This window comes from Copadichromis virginalis, linkage group LG7 (assembly GCF_057382275.1).
Source record: "Copadichromis virginalis isolate Kocher_CV1m ecotype Utaka linkage group LG7, C_Virginalis_male_GT1.1, whole genome shotgun sequence".
In the NCBI taxonomy this organism is placed as follows: Eukaryota; Metazoa; Chordata; class Actinopteri; order Cichliformes; family Cichlidae; genus Copadichromis; species Copadichromis virginalis.
The window spans coordinates 59,594,765-59,613,843 of record NC_140624.1 but is presented as its reverse complement, the minus strand read 5'-3'; the positions used below and the strand labels follow the sequence as shown (position 1 = coordinate 59,613,843).

The following is a 19,079-nucleotide window of genomic DNA, read 5'->3' as shown; positions in this document are numbered from 1 at the left end:
TAGTTAATAATGGTGTAAATAAACATATAATCAATAAAAAAAACTCAATGAAAATATAGACAGTGCCAAGCCATATTGTTTTCAGGTTTCTGACTATTCTTTTTCATCTCCCCCTAACCTACTGAGACCCAGCCTATTCATTTATGTCCTCTATAATGGAAATTAGTTTTTGGTCTATATCTTTTGACTTATTTGAGCTACCCTACTAAGTTACTACTAAATGTGTTCAATAGACAACATCTTGACTTTCCAATGATATCGCATGTGTTTGGGTGGTCTCCTTTAGTTCCAAAGAGGCAAGAAATCACAAAAAAGGTTAAACTGAAAGATGCAACCAGGTTACATGCATGGCATAAGTTATCAGTGATTTAGCTACCTAAAAAAGACACATTGGTGACACAGAAAATTCCCAGGTTGCAGTAAAATCATCAGAAAAGATTTCTAACCCAGTGACAGACAACAGTGTTACTCTGTCTGTGTTTTAAGATTTGTTGCTCAAAACAATGAGGCCACAATCTGTTTGTGGCTGTTTATTATGACTGTAACACAGTTACATAGCTATACTCTTCTGTTGTTTTGTTAGTCTGCTGTCACTCAGTGAAGTTGGTGGTGTGACAGTCACCTGCAGGAAGTTCTGGCTGGCACTAATGAGAGCCAGCTGTGCACTTGGGCTGTCAGGCTGAGACTGGCTGCCTCTGACTCCCTGAACCAGCTGAGGGATCTGCTCTGCGACAGCCTGGAGACACACACACACACACAATACAGTTTTTAAAAATATCTTAACACAACAAGCATAACTTTGCTAAGGTGGACAGTCGCATTCAGATCCTTCAGTTTGAAGGGTTTAGAAACCTCTGTACACTCCAGTCTGTCCCTCCTTTAAAAGGTTCTAGTCATCATACCTGGTGTGGATCGTCTGATTCTCACAGATTTGAAAGATAATAGATAAAGGCATGTACTTACTATTAGTGGGAATACTCTGGGTTTTTTTTTTTTACATTGTTTTAATTATGAGAAAATGTAATTTTTATTTATCATTTCTTTGAGTATATCAAGTTTATTAATAGGAGTGTGGCAGAGGTGTGGCTCAGCTGCAGGGGAGGAGTGGGAGAGTGAGCTCAAGTGATACTCCTCAAAGTGATACAGTGTGTCGGGTCAATCACTACAAGACGATATTAGGTTGTCCATATATCTTTTTTAAAAAAAGACCCAAAACCTCCATGAAATTTACTGTTTGTACCACTGATTGTTGATTCTACATAGCAAGCTTAGTTCCATATATGTTTATATAAACCAAAGCAAGTACTGAGTTTTTACCTTGCAGCCCACAACAAGCTGCTGCTGGGCAGCCTGGTTCTTGTTGGTTGAGGCTGCATGTTGTGCAGCAGCAATGGTCTGAGTGGCTGCTGCTGCTGCTTGTTTGGCTGCGTTCTGCCAGAAAAAAGGAACACGACAAGTCAAAAAAAACAGCAAAGAGCACAAGACTAGCAATAATCAGGGAAATGACTCAGACAGAACTAATAATAAGATGCAAATGTTAAACTTTTAAAGTTAAAACAGGAAGTTACTGAAGCCAGTATTATAATTAAGCATCATGTCAGACAGGCCACAAAGTTAAACTTAGTTATATTCCCAAAAGAGACGCTGTACTAAAGTGTTTAAGAAATATTCAGAGTTCCACCGATCGTGGTTGGGTGTGAAATAGCTGCATCAGCATCAGACATCATTTTAAAAGCATTTTTGTGGTAAATCAATTCAATGCTATTTATATGGTGCCAAATCAAAGTAACAGTTGTCTCAAGGTGCATTATATTGCAAGGTAAAGACCCTCCAATAATACAGAGAAAACCCCAACAATCAGATGACGGTGACAGTAGGAAGGAAAATTTCCCTTTTAACAGGAAGAAAACTCCAGCGCAACCAAGTTCAGGGAGAGGCAGCTATCTTCCAAATCGGTTGGGGGTGTTACCTCCAGTTTGTTGACTAGGCGTTTCTTGATAGCATTCTGCGCCGCAGCGTTGGTGGCCATGCGGAGACCTTCAGCCGCCTCTCGTAATTTCTGCTGCTGTTCCTCACTGTCGGGATTTGCTGCTGCACCCTGGGATAAAATATTCACATTATATATTAAACCAACAAATCAACAAAATGATAACACAGTCTTATCCACAGAGTTTAAAAAAAAGAAAAAGACAAAGGCAGACCTTAGCGGCCTCCACCATCTTGGCTGTGGCATCAGCCAGCAGCTTGGCAGCAGAAAGAAGCTTGCGTGAGTTCTCTAGGTCAGACTCTCCTTCTGCATCCATCTTGATAGCATTGACCAGATCAGAGGTGGCTTGAGCAAGGATACGAGCCTGACGGACCATCTCACCTAGTGTAGCAAAAAAGAAAGATGGAGAAAAATGTGATGATTAAAAAAACAATAAAGAAAATTTCGTCCTTCCAACAGTTGTGTGAGAAGAATATAAATTGATCTTTAGAAGGCAGAAAGCTAAAGAAGAAATATTATTTTAATATTCTGAGCAAGCATAGTATAAAAACTCTTTCTAAATAATCAACTCCTTAACCATGTCCCACAAAACAGAAGGTTCTAAGAATGTAGAAAAGGTAACGTAATATAATTAGCATGAAAAGTGGAGGTTAAACTAAACGATAACAGACAAGAAGAATATTATATTTCAAAAAACTTAAATGATTTAGGATTTTTAAGACTGATGCTTTTTTTCACAAAACATAAATGGATCTCCCTAACATTAGTTATGTGTAGCTGTTTATGAGTGCTTACTAACATAATCCCATAAAGCAGTTCGAAAATAATCCTATTTTATTTTCACAAATAAATGTGGATCAGTTGTTTGCTGTGCTTCAAATATTTGTTCCTAGGAAAGAAGTTATAGACTGCCATCTGGTGGACAAACTATATAGCAAACACAAATTATTCAAGTGTGTTTTTCCCAAGGATGCCTCCCGGGTGAAGTTCTGGCCATGTCCCACCGGAAGGAGGCATGCTGGGGAGATTATCATCATCATCATCATCATTTATTTATTTATATAGCACCTGGTAGACCAAAGTGCTGTACAATACTAATATGCACATAGTAATAGATTATATCTCTTGGCTGGCCTCGGTGTTCCCTCAGACAAAGCTCTCTGCTTAGGCTGCTGTCCTGGAGACCCAGCCCCAGAAAAATTCATGGATGGATTTATCTTCAGTTATGAATCCAGATAGTGGTGTATCGCAAATAGCTAATATCACCTGTCCCACTGGTCCCACTGATTTCTCAATGGGAGTCTGGTTAAAAACAGAAAAGTCTGGAAGCAAGCTGCTGATTATAGACAACATCAAGAGGCACAAGCTCAAGGTTTTGAGGCATCAACAGTCACAAACATGAACCAAAGATTACTGAAAAATTACAGATAGTTAGAGGAGCAGCTGATGCGAGACAGGCCAAGAATCTCACAGAAGTAGATGTCCTTGTCATAAGCCTCCAAACAGAAACATACATAGAAGTACGCAAGGATCACAGTATATGTAAAACTTTTGTAAAACCTTCTTTTCCTTTTTTGTTATTTTCAAGCTGTAAAACTTATAATAATAAGGTAATAATGCATTTTCAAGATCATCTCAGATTTTAATCACTTAGCTTACCATTACGAAATTACTTTTACATGATTTTACATACTGTTTTCTAGCACTAGCCTCTTAAAAAGAAGTCTGAGAATATTTTTTTAACTAGACTAATGTAGATATGATCAGGTAACATGCTGGTGGAGCGGTTAGTGTCACCTGACAGAAAGAAGAACTCCGGCTGGGCCTCACTGTGAGTTTAAATGTGCCCACTGAATCACTATGGGTTTCCTGTGAGTACTTCAGCTTCTCCCACAGTCCAAGGAGATGCATTTTAGGTTAACTGGTGATTCAAAAATTGCCATGCACATAAGGTGGAGGATGAGTTTGAAGTGTATAATATGAAGCACTGTATGAATGCATGGTGAAAATGTTACTTGTAGTCTAAAGCGCTTTCAGTGGTCAGAAAACTGCTATATTACATTGCCAGTACATTACATCTTAAAAAATAAATAAAAAGATTTTGAACAGTGACAAGTGAAAAAAATGCTGACTTTTCTAATATATAGATATTATATATGGAATATCCTGTGTGTCAGCTTTTCTTCAACTATGCTACTCCATATTTGGGGTAAACCAGTGGTGCTCCTGGAAACCAAGATTCTTCACAACACATTTTAGAGAATGTAATTTTATGGGTATAAAAAAAGCCTATAAAGATTTCAAATTACAAAAGGATCCAAAGCCATCCTGTGGAAACAGTTTTAGCTTCCTTCACTTACCAGCATCTCCCATAGAGCTAAAGATGTTCTCAGTGACATCCAAAATGCGGTCAGTGGCTTCTCCATGACGTCCAATGGGATGGCCTCCACTGGCATATTGTTTGATGTGTTGAAGGAGCTCATTAAGAGCCTGTGTGACACCTGTGGCAGCCATGCCCACCTGTTTCAGGAGACCATCATCATTGGTCGCTCCCTGTGATGCCTCAACACAGCCCTCTACTGACTTAGCCACCAGCTTGCCCGCCTCAATTAGCTGCTCCTGGCACACTGGAGAGCTGATTGTTGGAGCCACCACCTTGAAGAGGGATAGGATTATTGGTGGGACAGAAAAGTAGAAAGACCTTAGGCTTGGCTCAAATGCAAAAAGAACATTTCAGTTTCAGTCAACAGTTGTCCCTATCAGACGGTGAACACTGTATTAAAGTCGAGTTCTCACTCTTGTGCAAGCCACTAGCTGAGATGTGGACAAAGCGCATTGAGTTGCTGCTGCGATGACCCGGTTCTGCTGGGCTGAGTCTTCTGTCTTCTGGGCCACATTCTTTGCTTTGAGCACCAGAGCTGCTGCAGCATTAGCCACAGCTTTAGCCAATTGCATCAGCATGTCCTGCCAAAAGCAAACAGCAGTTAGCATACCTTATCATTGGTGAAAATAAAGTCTTGTCAATTGAATGTGAATAGTATCTAATGTGTGATACTTTGTCTTGCATATACAATAGTAGTTCCTATGGCTACACAGCAAAATCAAAGAACTACCAAAACAGCAAAACACTACAATAATAAATGTTATGATGAGCACACCTGGAACTGTTGATCAGTGTCTGCCTCGCCTATGTGAGAAAGCAGCTCTCCGCTGGCTTGGCCCACATTTCCAGCAGCCTGCAGCAGATTCTGACGAGGCTGGAACCAAAAGATATTACTGATCTCAAACAAGAAAGAGTAGAAAAACACAATGTATCTCTGTCTTCCTTTTAGTTTGGCTGTGTACCTCTGTGTTTGCAGGTTGGGCAGTCTTTAGCATTTCAGAGACAGCACAGGCCAGGTTCTTGGCAGCACCAAGCAGATGCTGTCCATTTCCTCCTTCATCCTCCATAAGTGCTGCCAGAAGTTTAACACCCTTTGACATCTCTGTTAGGTTGGAGGAGATTGTAGTAACAGCACAGCCTACTGCTGTGTAATCTGTCTCTGCTGGATCACCTAAAGACAGAGAAGGGCAGAGATTTGTGCTTTATCTCCTACAGGACGCTTGTTATATTTGCATAAGAAACAAATTCAGAAAGTACTCAGAAAACAGATCAGATATCAATGGAAAAAATAACACTGGATATCTGCTGGGATGAAAGGATGCTACATCATTTGAAGTAAATGAAAATTATCCTACTACAGGGGAATTCAAAGAAACCCAAAAAATCTAAGTGAAAAAAAACAATGCAGCCGGGTAATTTGTATGGCCTCCATGTGCTTGTATGCATGGCTGACAACGTTGGGTCATAGTCCTAGTAAGACTATGAATGGTGTCATCGGGGAATCTCCTCCCAGATCTAGACCAGGACATCACTGAGCTCCTGGACAGTCTGAGGTGAAACCTTACGACGTCGGATAGATAAAAAGAAACATAATGTCCCAAAAAATGTTCTGACAGGTTTAGGTCTGGCAAATGTGGGGGCCATCCTCCAGGAACTGCCTGCATGCCAATGCACCTGCTGGTGCATTGGCAATAGGGTCTGACAAGGGGTCAGAGAATTTAATCCTGATTCTTAATGGCAGTCATGGTGCTGCTGCCCATGTTACAGAAAGCATAACTTTCGTAACAGCTTCTTGAGACTCTTTCACATCTTCCACATGCTCAGGGTGAGGCACAGAACCCCAGTGGTCCACCTGCCAGTTCTGGTATTCTATGGAAAATGGTAATCAGGTCCTCAATGCTGGGCAGTGAACACAGGGCCTATCCAAATGCAAAACTAGTGAATGCTTTGCATAGCAAAGTAGGGAACATGTTAGCATTAAAACTCAAAAACTGCAAAGTGAGCAGTGAAATTTATACTAAGAGAGCTGATGCTGAAGGACAACCAGTCTTCCAAATTCGTATTATCATTACTGCAAATGAACCTGACCAACAGGAAACTTAATGTTTAATAGTTGTATTTTCGGTTTGATAAGAAATTATGAATAAAATGCCTCAATGTATTTTAAGAGTCACATTGTCAGTGCAGATAATACACATTGTATGAGGAAAGAACAGTTAAGAGAACAGTTCTCTTAATCTTTGAATTCAGGTGTTTTCCAGTTGTATAAAACAAAGCATGTAGCCACGCAGTCTTCCTTCACAAGCATTTGTGAAAACTGTAAAGACCTTGCTGTAATAGGTAGTGTAATAGAATGACACCATTGCAACAAATGGTAAATGGTTCTTATATAGTGCTTTTATCCTTACTTTAGAACTCAAAACACTTTATACAGCATGTCTCATTCACCCATTCACACACACATTCTTACAAGGACTCTTTTCTACATCTGTGCTTTTTAGCTAGCATTCAGACACACATTCACTCTCTAACTGCATTGGGAGCAACTCGAGGTTCAACATCTTGACCACTCCAGCTAAAGTGAGATGGAGGCTGGAGCAAACAGGATTCAAACCACCAAACTTCCAATTAGTAGACAATTGATTCTTCCTTCCTAGCTATTTAATGACCAGTTGTAAGTGGTGTTATTGCAAAGAGGAAACATTTAGCAACCAAGTCACAGACTCAATGTTGAGGTGCATAGTGCATTAAAGTCAACAATGCTGCGTTTACTCAATAACTTCCAGAGTTCTGTGATTAATATCAGCAGACAAAACGTGCACCGGGAGCATACATACAGTTTCCATAGAGTTTTTTTTGTTGTTGAAAAAAGCATGATTACAAGAACAGAGAGATGCTCCACTATTCCTACCCGCAGTGAGGTTGACCATGGAGGCTGTGCCTGCTGTAATGGCATCCACCTGTGAATGGATTTCATGTTTGGACTCATCCATCTTGTTTTTGCGCCAAGCTTGAGATGCCTTAAAAGAAAACAAAAAAACAATCCATTTAGAATGGAGTCTTCACTATACATCATCAATACAATCAGCACTTAAATCAGTCCAAGCAAATGAAGTGAAATCTCACTGCATCTGTTCCTAATGGAGGCAGAGTATCAAAATCATCCAGTGAAGCTTGGGCAGCCTGGACAGCATGCATACTGGAGTTAATGGTTCCAGTCAGGGCTTGCTGTGCTGAAGTCTGTTGATAAAAAAGTGAATGTATTAAATTAAAAGAAATTGTGAATATAATTCTGTGTTTGAAACAACAAAATAACAGAAATTGCTCCTATAACTAAAAACATAATGAATGCATTTTTTAAAACTGTACTTGGCTGTTTGGATTTCTGTAAAACAAATTCACAAATATGCAATTCCTAATTTTTATAAAAGCGTCACTTCAGTGCTACAGATCAACATTGGCTGCTCAGTAAGGATTCTGGCATTTGCACGTTCACGTGGGTTTATGAGGATGTTAGCCTGCTATATTTAAGTTTTAAGGAAAGAGAAAATAAAGCCTACTGTTACAGTTTAATTTCCAATTTCTGTTTCATGTCTTATCATTCTGTCATACCAGTGGAGGCATATGTCCTCTGTGCATCTGTCCACTGGTTATGTGCTGCTTAGCTTGAGGCATGGAGCCCATCTGGAAGCTCTCTGGTCCACCAGCTCCTGAGCGCATGATGGCTGGCAGGGCCACTGAGCCTGTCTCCACTTTGCCGACCCTGTTGAACTGTTGCTGCAACACCGTGGACCTGGAGTGGCATGAGAAAGAACCTAGTTCTGAAAGCCCTGAGGTGCAGGTCAATGATCCGGTTTGTAATAATGTAGTTGTCTCTTCAGCTGCAACTCTTGAACGCTAAGCTGAAGAGAGGAGCTACACTGTCAACAAATAACTACCTGGTGGCGACTTAGGAAAGCTGAATACTCCATGGATGGATGGAGTATTGTTGGAATACCATTCAGTGAAACTTGTACGTGTCAAGTACAGAAAACTATTCAGTGGTAACACTCATACACTTACTTTTTGGGTGACACAGAGTCTTCTAGCATGGTTGACTCTTCATCTCCCTCCAAGCCAAAGTGGTCTTTGCTCTTTTTCTGTCAAGAGAAAGAAATGTGGTGACACACTGGATTATATCAAATTCAGTTTTAAAGGATTTATATTTTCTTTTGTTTCAAAATAAAGAAAAGATTAAAAACATGAGTTTCAGTACAGACAGCTGCCTAGTAAGCTGTTTTTCTATCACTTTTATGCAACTTTGAACAGTTGGTCAGGAAGCACTGCTCTTCTTGACACTACCATAGTGTCTAGCAAAATGAGTAGGCATTAACAGTGTGACTGGAAAAGCCAATGATGACATGAAAAACGACACTGTGATCAAAAGTACACCAGACTCACTGACGAGCACACTGAGTCCACAGTCCTGTGTGAAAGTGCCATGAGTGGTAATCCAGTTGTCAAGCAAAAGGCACATATTTTAAAGAACTAAATAATACATTTTAACAGAGCACAGAGAAGATAAACAGTGTTGTGCTGCAGTAAGAGCAGCCACTTTCAAGCTTGGGCTTGTAAAACACCTGAAAAGACGCAGGACTTCGTGTTTCATATCTTCTTTGTGAAATGTCAGCACAGAACTTGAGATCACCTTATGGTATGATGATAAATACACACCAGCACATATGTAACATATGTAGTATGTAAAGAAATTCTATTGCGTTGAATACTTACAGAGTGACATGGAAAGAGTGACATGTCAAAAGAAATCTCACTAGACAAAATGGTGTTGTAGTATTTTTTGACATTTTTTTAGGAAATAAATTCTTCATCCCCCATCAAAGCATCCATGTTGTCAATGAAATGTATAATGCTGCTGACCTTTTTAAGGATGATGTCGATGTAACCAGCAATAAGCTGAGCTATCTGCTCTCCCTCAGTGGTCTGCACAGAATAGTAACCGTCCTGGTAATCTCCAAAGTCCTAAAGGCAGAGCAAACAACCAGAAGTTAAAATACCTTACAGATTATACTGGAAAATGAATAGCTTCTTGAATAGGTGAACTATTCCATTAGGTTAGGTGAAGAACAGAGGATGTAGTGAGAAATTACCAAAGAATCAATTGAAGGCTCAACTGAACGCATGCAATCTGAACAAAGGTGAAATTTTTCTGCAAATGATTTGTATACAAATTTAAAATAAAACTTTTAATACCACTGATGGAACATTTTCTAGAAGCGCTTTTGCTTGAGAGCCTTCCATAATTTGAATTACTTTCCCCTGGAAGTAATTATGCAACGTACTGCATTACTTTTAAGAGGATTGTTCTGTTTACTTTTTTCGAGTAATGAGCCCAACACTGATTACAGCAAAGTGGGGATATACCTCTGACATGCACAAACATTTGACCACACAGCATGCAAATCATTTTCATGAATGTAATATGTCTTTGATATCCTACTTAGCGATGGTGGTGACTCTTAACGCACCCATGAGAAAAGAGAAGTGATATCAGTAATTGCCATCCATCTCTAGGTCTCACTAAAGTATTTTGCTAGAAAAATGCATGGAACGAATATTTGGAAATTGACGTTTTAGGAGAGGATTAGAAATCAGCAAGTGGTCCATCGAGGTTTAAATACATAGGGATTAATATGACTCGTTCTCTATCTGGCCTTAAATCAACTAATTTGACTCCCCTTATATCAAGGATTACATCTGATATTCAAAGATAGGGTAATCTCCCCCTTTCTTTAACCCTCTCAGGCTCAAATTAAACTTTTTGTTGCTAATGCACAACCAAGTCCTGCAGTGGTACTTCTGAGTAAAAAAAATCATAAAATATGTATGTGGGGTAATCAGGTTGTTAGTTTTTAACTGTTGCAAATCAGCAACGCCTGCCTTGAGAGGGTTAATCGGTAAGATTAGTGTTGTTAAAATGTTTTAGAGTTTGTTTTTGTTTAGTTGTTTTTTTTATATATATAAATATATTTACTTAGGAAAATGAAGAAAGGTTAATTGTATTTTGGTAAGTGCAAGTACTGTGTTGTTTTATTTTTTCAATAAAAATATTTGCAAAAAATAAAAATAAAAATCAGCAAGTGAAGCAATTCAAACACCGTGAATGCATGCTTCATATTAACTCACTATGACTGAGTGCACAGAGGCAATAGAACTGTTTTGGGAAGAAGTCAGATGCAATGTTACACAGTGACAAAAACCCAAACAATCTTATGGTGTTGCACTGGCCTGGTGGAAATAGTAAAATGAGAAAAAAGGCAGTTTGATAATGTGTTAAAAGTCATTTCAGGTGTTCAAATCAGAAAAAGAGAGCAAGAGAGCGAGGGAGGGAGAGAGAGAGAGAGAGAGAGAGAGAGAGAGAGAGAGAGAGAGAGAGAGATCTGGTTAAGATATTTCTGAACCAGGCTCAACAATGCTCTTATCTTGTCTCTACTTAAGAACTCACCAGGGTGAAGCTCTTTGGTGAGGCAGCCCAACGTTTAATGTTGGTCAGGTTCCACTCCTGGATCACCTCCTTGGTCTTCTCATCAACCCTCATCACGCATTCTTTGGTTATACCCAGAAGTCGAGGCACCAATTTGTTCTTACCCTTCATTTTCTCCTGCATGAAGGGAAATGAAATGACTGTGAAGTAAACATAAATTAAACTGGGCAAATATTAATGACTCAATCCATGAAGATCCACAATCAACAAATTAACTCAGCCATCATCCAGCTAGCACTGCAGAATGAGAGAAAGCATATAAAGTATTTAAACATTTTCAGATGAATCTTGCCCTATTTGTGAATTTTTCTTCTCTGACTCTTATTCATACCCTCCTCTTCCCCTAGCCCTTTTTCAGAAATGTAGTAGCAAACTGGCTAGTTTGGAGAACAGTTTCCACTAATGCAACATGCTGGACTGGTTGGTAGAAATTGCAAGTTTCTATCTTTGTGCTGATCGTATTATTGTAAATAATATTATTTAATTATGTAAATGAATATTATTTGTAAAGTGAGTCTCAAGTCTCAAATCAAAAGCAACCTCCACTTTGGTAATCCATTGTTCTTCTCACCTTGACCAGAAAGAATGACACACCATACGTTTTCAGGGACCTGGCCAGCTTCACATAGTTGACTTTAGCCTCAATCTCTGTCATGTTTTGACAGTTTTTGTGTGCCTGCAGAAACACAGTCAGAGGATTAGAAGAACTCACTGTGGTATTATGTACCAGCCTCCAAGTATAAGTCATCTTGATAAAATTTGTGTTTGACCTGATCTTTATACATCAAAAATATTAAACAGAACAGCACAGTCAGAACTGACATTTAGTTCAAAACTGCCACAGAATCCACTTCTTACCTGGAAGATCTTCTTCTCCCCTTTGTTCTTGATGTATTCTTTGGGAAGGAACTCTTTCAAACTGAAGAGGAAAAAGGTCAAATCAAAAAAAAATTTAACAGGCAGCTCATTACAGTTTGAAGACAAAACAACAATACAACCAAAATACCAGTGCTTACTCTAAAAAGCCAGACTTGTGTTTGGACTCGTTGTGATCCCCAAATTGAATCTGACACTGATAGCCTGCAAACTCACAGGCCTTATCAAAGGAGACTGGATGAGATCCATTCAGGATGTCATCGCGAGCCTGTCCCAACACACACACACACACACACACACAAAATCATTATAGTTTTTTAGAGCAAAAATTTACAGTGTAAAACAGCATATAACATTTGAGCCACTCTTCATTTTCTTCACTAGAAAAATTTAAAATAGGTGCAATAATTTATTGAGCCAGTTCAAAAATATATTTAAAATGATATATAAGAAAAGAGTCGGTTCCATCAGTTCTTGTGTAACTTGGTATGCTTTAGCCTTTCCTCCCAATTTCCCTTCCTATAGAACGGCCTCTTGACAGCCAGCTGAGCCACAGAAACCATTTCTGGTGAGGCTTCCAAGAACATGGATCAACTGAAGGGCATCTCTCAGGTCCTGTGTCAGGTCTTTGCAGAAGACCTTTTTTTAAGGACACGACTTTCAGATACTATCTATCTGCTGCAGATTGTTTTTAAGCCTGTCTCGTCTTCTTTTGTCCCCCACTTGTCCAGTTTTATCCACAATGTTTTAAAGACACTGCACACCATGCCAAGATATGCCAAGTTTTTAGCTAATAACTCTTCAGGAATCTACTTGTTTGTCTATTATTTTATTCCTGTCAATCTGTGTTACCTTTGGTGTTTTTTATAGATTCAACTAAAATAACAGGAGTAAATTCTGTGTTTTTGTGATGAGCTGCCAGTAGCAAAGTTCCTAAAAACAATTTAAAATGGGTTCTTTGCAAAGTTGACACAACACAGATTCATCCCTTGAATTAGGTGCCTTTTTTATGCTTAAATGATTAATAGATAAATATTAAGTGGCTCATCAAACAACACAAAATGAGTTCAAAGGCAGCCAATAGCCAAAGAAAAAGAAAATCTGGCTCCTTGGAACAAAATATTAGGAAATGAGGGGTGGCTCAAGACTGCATAATGTCTATCCAAGACAACAGGAGAAAAATAAATTATTATTATTATTATTATTATTAATAATAATAATAATAATAATAATAATAATAATAATAATAATAATAATAATAATAATAATAATAATGTCAATGAGAAAGTCAATGTCAATGTTTTTCTGTACCTGCACATAAAGCAGGTTGAGCTGGACGGGATCTCTGGAATCCACATTTTGGTCTGAGTAGAAGAATTTTCTTCGCAGCAGCAACATCTCTGTCTCCTCCACGCCCTGTTCCCTCAGTGTCCGTCCATGGTCCAACCAGTTCACTACGGAAAGCCCAAACCAAACGGGATGCCATAAAGACCAATATTAGAAATATATTAGCCAGTCAAAATGTTTTAGCATCAAGGTGAATTTTTTCAGTCATATTTTCATTGTAATCTGTAACCATATTTTGATTCAGATAAAGCACTTTGCTTACTCTCTGGAAAAAATGTTTCTCATTCCTGTTTCATGACACCATAATATTTAAGCAGAACACTTTGTTATAATCTCCTCTCCCATGAACGTCGTATGGGACAGGAGTTTCAGAAGCAGACATACCCGTTTGGAAAGCAGACATTGAATTTACTCAGAAAAATTGGTTAAAGTCTTTTTTTCTTTTGAATAAAGCTCAGCATAAGGATTGGCTAATGTGTTTCCAGACAGAAAAAAGACTAGTCTTTCCAATTTCTTTCAGAGTTACAGAGTTAAAGAATGTGGCAGTGAAGATTTGGTAGATTAGTTTAATTATTTACTATTAAATATTTATCCCTTGGGACTTCCAGATCCCGACGGACAAGATAGTGATGGCTAACTAACCAGAGATAGTAGTGGTGGACAAGCAGAGAAGAAGATTGTAGTGATAGAGGTAGTAATACACTCAACAAAAATATAAACGCAACACCTTTGTTACTGCTCCCATTCCCCATGGGATGGACGTAGAGACCTAAAATTCATTCCAGATACACAATATAACCGTCCCTCCCAAACAGTGGTCACAAATCAGTCCAAATGTGTGGTAGTGGGCACATCTGCTATATTGAGATAATCCATCCCACCTCACAGGTGTGCCACATCAGGATGCTGATCTGACATCATGAGTAGTGCACAGGTGTACCTCAGACTGCCCACAACAAAAGGCCACCCTGGAATGTGCAGTTTTGTCTCACAGCAAAATGCCACAGATGCCACAAGCAATGAGGGAGCGTGCAATTGGCATGCTGACAGCAGGAATGTCAACCAGATCTGTCGCCCGTGCATTGAATGTTCATTTCTCAACCATAAGCCGTCTCCACAGGCGTTTCAGAGAATATGGCAGCACATCCAACCGGCCTCACAACCGCAGACCTCGTGTAACCAGCCCAGGACCTCCACATCCAGCAGGTTCACCTCCAAGATCGTCTGAGACCAGCCACCCAGACAGCTGCTGGAACAATTGGTTTGCACAACCAAACAATTTCTGCACAAACTGTCAGAAACCGTCTCAGGGACGCTTGACTGCATGCCCGTCGTCCTCATCGGGGTCTTGACCTGACTCCAGCTCGTCGCCGTAACAGACTTGTGTGGGCAAATGCTCACATTCGATGGCGTCTGGCACGTTGGAGAGGTGTGCGCTTCACAGATGAATCATGGTTCACATTGTTCAGGGCAGATGGCAGCTGAGAATGTCCCAGTTCTTGCATGGCCAGCATACTCACCGGACATGTCACCCATTGAGCATGTTCGAGATGTGCTTGACCGGCGTATACGACAGCGTGTACCAGTTCCCACGAATATCCAACAACCTCGCACAGCCATTGAAGTGGAGTGGACCAACATTCCACAGGCCACAATTGACAATCTGATAGACTCCATGCGACAATGTGTTGCACTGCATGAGGCAAATGGTGGTCACACCAGATGCTGACCGGTTCTGGGTCCCCAGACCCCCAATAGCGCAAAAAACTGCACATTCCAAGGTGGCCTTTTGTTGTGGGCAGTCTGAGGTACACCTGTGCACTACTCATGATGTCAGATCAGCATCCTGATGTGGCACACCTGTGAGGTGGGATGGATTATCTCAATATGGCAGATGTGCCCACTACCACACATTTGGACTGATTTGTGACCACTGTTTGGGAGGGACGGTTATATTGTGTATCTGGAATGAATTTTAGGTCTCTACGTCCATCCCATGGGGGAATGGGAGCAGTAACAAAGGTGTTGCGTTTATATTTTTGTTGAGTGTACCAAGCGATAGCAACAACAGGAAGATGGAACACAAGAAGCTGAGAGAGGAGCTAGAGAAGATGTGGAAGGTGACCCGGGACACACACTTTGGTTAAGCAAGTCTGTTATAGAGCATTAGAATGGAGGCTTGTATTTCTCATACACTCATCGTCTGTGTGGAGTTTCTGCTTCAGCTTTTCCATTTTCTTGTCATCTCTTAAAAGAGTTTTGTCTCTTTTCAGGGTTCCTGTGGTTTCCTCCTTCTTCTCTTCACCAATGTCTCGCACCAGTGAATATTCATCATAGTTTGTAATACCTGACATACAAACAGATTGAAATTACTACATTTATTTTACATTTTACAACAACATTATATATACACAAGAATCTCATGGTAAGTGGGGGGGAAAGCAATAAACCTGTAACAACACACAACATCTTGTTCTGGAAATTAAATGTGAGCTGTGTGTGGCTTATAGCTGACCTATTCTAGCACATATGGTCATCAGCATGTCACTGACAATCTTGGAGTCATCCACCATTACAGTCTTCACTGTCCCATCCAACATGCGGATCTTCAGTGGCCTCTGCTTCTTCTTGTATTCCAGAGTGTCCTGTCAGACAGAGGCAACAGACCAGCTGCTGATATTTTGTTGGAAACTTTGAAATAGATTTAAACTAGATCCTGCTATTTCTCACAATACTCACATCACACTGCTTTTCTTCCTAGAGACAGCATCATTTTTTACAGAAGCATTAAACAAAAACAACCTGACTCAGCTAATTTAGAGCAAAGAAACCAGTGATGTCCCTTGGTGAAAGTGTATTTAGTACTAACAAATCATCACAAATGCATCCTAATTCATAAATTTAACAGTTAGTCATAGCTGAATGTGTGATATACTTCCTTACCCCATTCCTTAACATGTAGTAGTCCAGAGCCTTTCCAGCCTCCAACCAGATGCCTTTCTTTGGATCTTCATCAGACAAAAACAGTCCGTAGTCATTTGCTGTAGAAGAAACACAAACGCTGATTAAGTCGCTGGATTTCTATTTCTTGCCATACCTGTGGATCTCCAGACAGTAGACTAGAAGGACTTGTGCTAGTCCCCTGTTCATGTAAATCACATTAGTGGATTAGTCTTTCAAACAAACATGTTTTAACAGGTTCACATCAGCTTGCCAAAGTCAAAATGTGACCATTCTAGTCTAATCTGTTGACTGACACAATATTAGGCAGGTGGTTACAATGTCATGCCTGATCAGTCTATGTGCAATATGCAGCATACAATTTCTCCATGTCAACAATCCAACAATCAGTTCTGATGAAGTAAGAAGTAAAAAAAAAAAGAAAGAGAACTTACGCTGGCCAAGCTGTGCCTCTGGGACTCTCTCCCTGATGATGCGACAGGCATCGTAGACCATGGTGGAGGGCTCAAACTGCATAGTTTTCACTACATTCCCCACACTAATCTTTAATGACAGGGTCACCATGATTGCTGCTCTGCACCTCCACCCAACTCACACCTGCATGAGGATCCATAAAGTAGTTAGTCATAACATGTCAACTGTACCATTACAGTGAAATAGCATATTTAATTCACAGTCACAATACCAATAGTACAACTCAATCTGAAAGACATATAAAGTCTATTGAAAAAAAAAAAAGACTTTTTGATAAACACACACACACACGCACCTTATTTCCTGTTAAAAGGAGGTTTTAACTGCAAGTGTAGAACAGCTGTAACTGTATACTCTAAATAATGTCAAAGCTGCCTCCTCTCACAAGTAGCACACAGCAGGAAGTTCTCTACATCAGAGGTATTCTCATTGCACATAGCTATGACAAGAACTGCTATATTCATAAATATATTTTATTTTGGTACTCCTTTACATGACATTCCGCTAAAGAACTTCACATTAGTAGGAAGTGAAAACTAATCTCTCAGCCCCATGTCTTAAGCTGAGGTTAAAGTGAGAAACACCACCTCTAGCTTTTTTTACATGTGTCACATATAAAAAAATGTTTTTAACTGAAAATCCAGTTTTCCGGTTCCTGAATAAAAAGAAATGTTTAAATGCCAGTAAAGGTATGTTTTTTTTGGAAAACAACTCTCTGTGGTTTTGTCATTGTGAGAGATTCTTTGTCATTTCTTCATGCAAGATCCTGAGGTTGTATAGCAATGAGAGGTGAAGGAAATAAAGAGTAGGGGATTTTCTTTTTCAGCTTTTTTGAAATGACATTTTACTTATCACTGTAAAACTGTCAGACTCGCATCCTGATAACACTCTTTCACCATCTTGCTCCCTGTGTAGTATAAAGGGGATTCAACCTAAAAAGTACAGCTAGCAACATGAATGCTGGTTACTGCAGAAACAAATAAAATTAAAAAAAACCAATGCCAAATGTACTGGTTATATAATACTCTACAACTCTGAGTACTCAAGCACTGCTTTTTACTACAAGTCATATTCATCTATTCTCACACAACCCAGGGATGGAACCACTGTCTGCTAGGGATGGGTATCGTTTAGGTTTTATCCGATACCAAATACGGTGCATTTCTCAGCTTTTAAAAAACGCTATGCGTTGCCAGGTGTTTCATCAGATTCGAGGTGTTACCTCCTTTGCACAGTATCACCTTGAAGCACTTGTTGCAGGCTGCTGAGTTTGCATCTTTTGCTGTGAAGTACAGTCAGACTTTTGACCGCTTGGCCTTGGGCACTTTTAATCTGTAGCTCTGCTCTAAAAGAACGTACGTACCTGGGCAAGCCTACTATCCTCGGAAAGGTAAGATGATTGGCTAGAATCCAAAGTGTATGACATCTCAGGAAAAAGAAACACCGAAATGTGCGCTGCTTTTCGGTCTGGTTACTACCGGTGCCATCCCTACTGTCTACTTGCTCAATCAAATGACAATCAAACTGTTTTCTGACTAAAATCCAGTGTGACAACAGGCTGAGTGAGATGAGCCACTGTCTGGAGCATTCATATATTGTTATCATATATCAGTGAGTACTTCTCACTATATGTTAAAAGATTGTTTTGTTGGAGAAAATGTTTTCATACTATACTTCAGAAAAATATGCTATAAGAAGATGGATGGATGGCTAACATGTAAATATGCTTCTCATTGTTAGGGCTCCTGATTATGATTTTACTATTTGACATGATCATGAAGAAGATGAATAAAATACTTACCTGACTTGAACCAATTTTTTGTAACAGCCACTCAGATGATCAGCTCTGTGTTTCTTCTACCTAGCTGAGGAAAATCAAATATAAACAGATACACGATTTTTTTTATTTTATTGATCCAACATTTTCAATGACATAATGATATGCTTTTACATTATAACGATCTTACAAAACACAGTTCCACAGCATTTTGTACTCTTGCAATTCCACATCATAATAATGTTGTCCTATTTGAAATATAAAGCTGCAGATAAACTCACTTTTTGACACAACATATGACATGTAATTTAAATGTTCTATTCCAAAAGCTAACTGTGAATACGGTACACAAGCTTTAGACAGTGCTCAGTCCCTGTTCGCACACATACATGTTCCAATAAATCCCACAAATGGAATCTAGTAGAGTTCAAGAATTTTATCTGACAATAAAGCAGAAACTGCTGCTCAACTGAAAGAATACACAAAGCGAATTGGAATGTGTTTGTATATTAGAGATTGATTTCTTTGGGGGTTTTTTGATAACATTGCAGACACTTTTTAAAAAAATGTTATAAAATAAAATATTAGTTTAATCCATTTTAGTGAAATTAATGTCAGAATTAAGCGTGTAACTAGTGAGAAGGTCCACATAACTGGTGTGTTTCTGTTTGGTGAAGTGTGGCAAGGTGTGGCGTGCTTTGCAAAATAAGACAGGACAAGACAAGGCAAGAAA

At 39.3% G+C, this 19,079-nt stretch overlaps 1 protein-coding gene across 2 annotated transcripts in view; it reads right to left on the bottom strand.

Annotated features, from left to right (window-relative positions):
* The window catches only part of tln1 (talin 1), a 57,286-nt gene that overhangs the window by 24,406 nt on the left and 13,801 nt on the right, over positions 1–19,079 (bottom strand). Inside the window, exons 2-24 of one of the 2 annotated variants that reach the window (XM_085464504.1) lie at positions 18,371–18,434; positions 16,530–16,692; positions 16,078–16,175; positions 15,650–15,779; positions 15,329–15,481; positions 13,099–13,241; positions 11,928–12,055; positions 11,770–11,830; positions 11,483–11,587; positions 10,873–11,028; positions 9,288–9,389; positions 8,433–8,509; positions 7,983–8,163; positions 7,497–7,610; positions 7,282–7,390; positions 5,333–5,541; positions 5,146–5,244; positions 4,784–4,951; positions 4,348–4,642; positions 2,202–2,368; positions 1,970–2,098; positions 1,318–1,431; positions 623–736 (exon numbers count right to left, since the gene is read on the bottom strand). In XM_085464504.1, the coding sequence (XP_085320630.1) occupies positions 623–736; positions 1,318–1,431; positions 1,970–2,098; positions 2,202–2,368; positions 4,348–4,642; positions 4,784–4,951; positions 5,146–5,244; positions 5,333–5,541; positions 7,282–7,390; positions 7,497–7,610; positions 7,983–8,163; positions 8,433–8,509; positions 9,288–9,389; positions 10,873–11,028; positions 11,483–11,587; positions 11,770–11,830; positions 11,928–12,055; positions 13,099–13,241; positions 15,329–15,481; positions 15,650–15,779; positions 16,078–16,175; positions 16,530–16,659 (2,982 nt within the window). In that variant the 5' untranslated portion in view covers positions 16,660–16,692; positions 18,371–18,434. The remainder of the gene's footprint in view (positions 1–622; positions 737–1,317; positions 1,432–1,969; positions 2,099–2,201; positions 2,369–4,347; positions 4,643–4,783; positions 4,952–5,145; positions 5,245–5,332; positions 5,542–7,281; positions 7,391–7,496; positions 7,611–7,982; positions 8,164–8,432; positions 8,510–9,287; positions 9,390–10,872; positions 11,029–11,482; positions 11,588–11,769; positions 11,831–11,927; positions 12,056–13,098; positions 13,242–15,328; positions 15,482–15,649; positions 15,780–16,077; positions 16,176–16,529; positions 16,693–18,370; positions 18,435–19,079) is intronic. The other variant, XM_085464505.1, reaches the window with a different exon arrangement.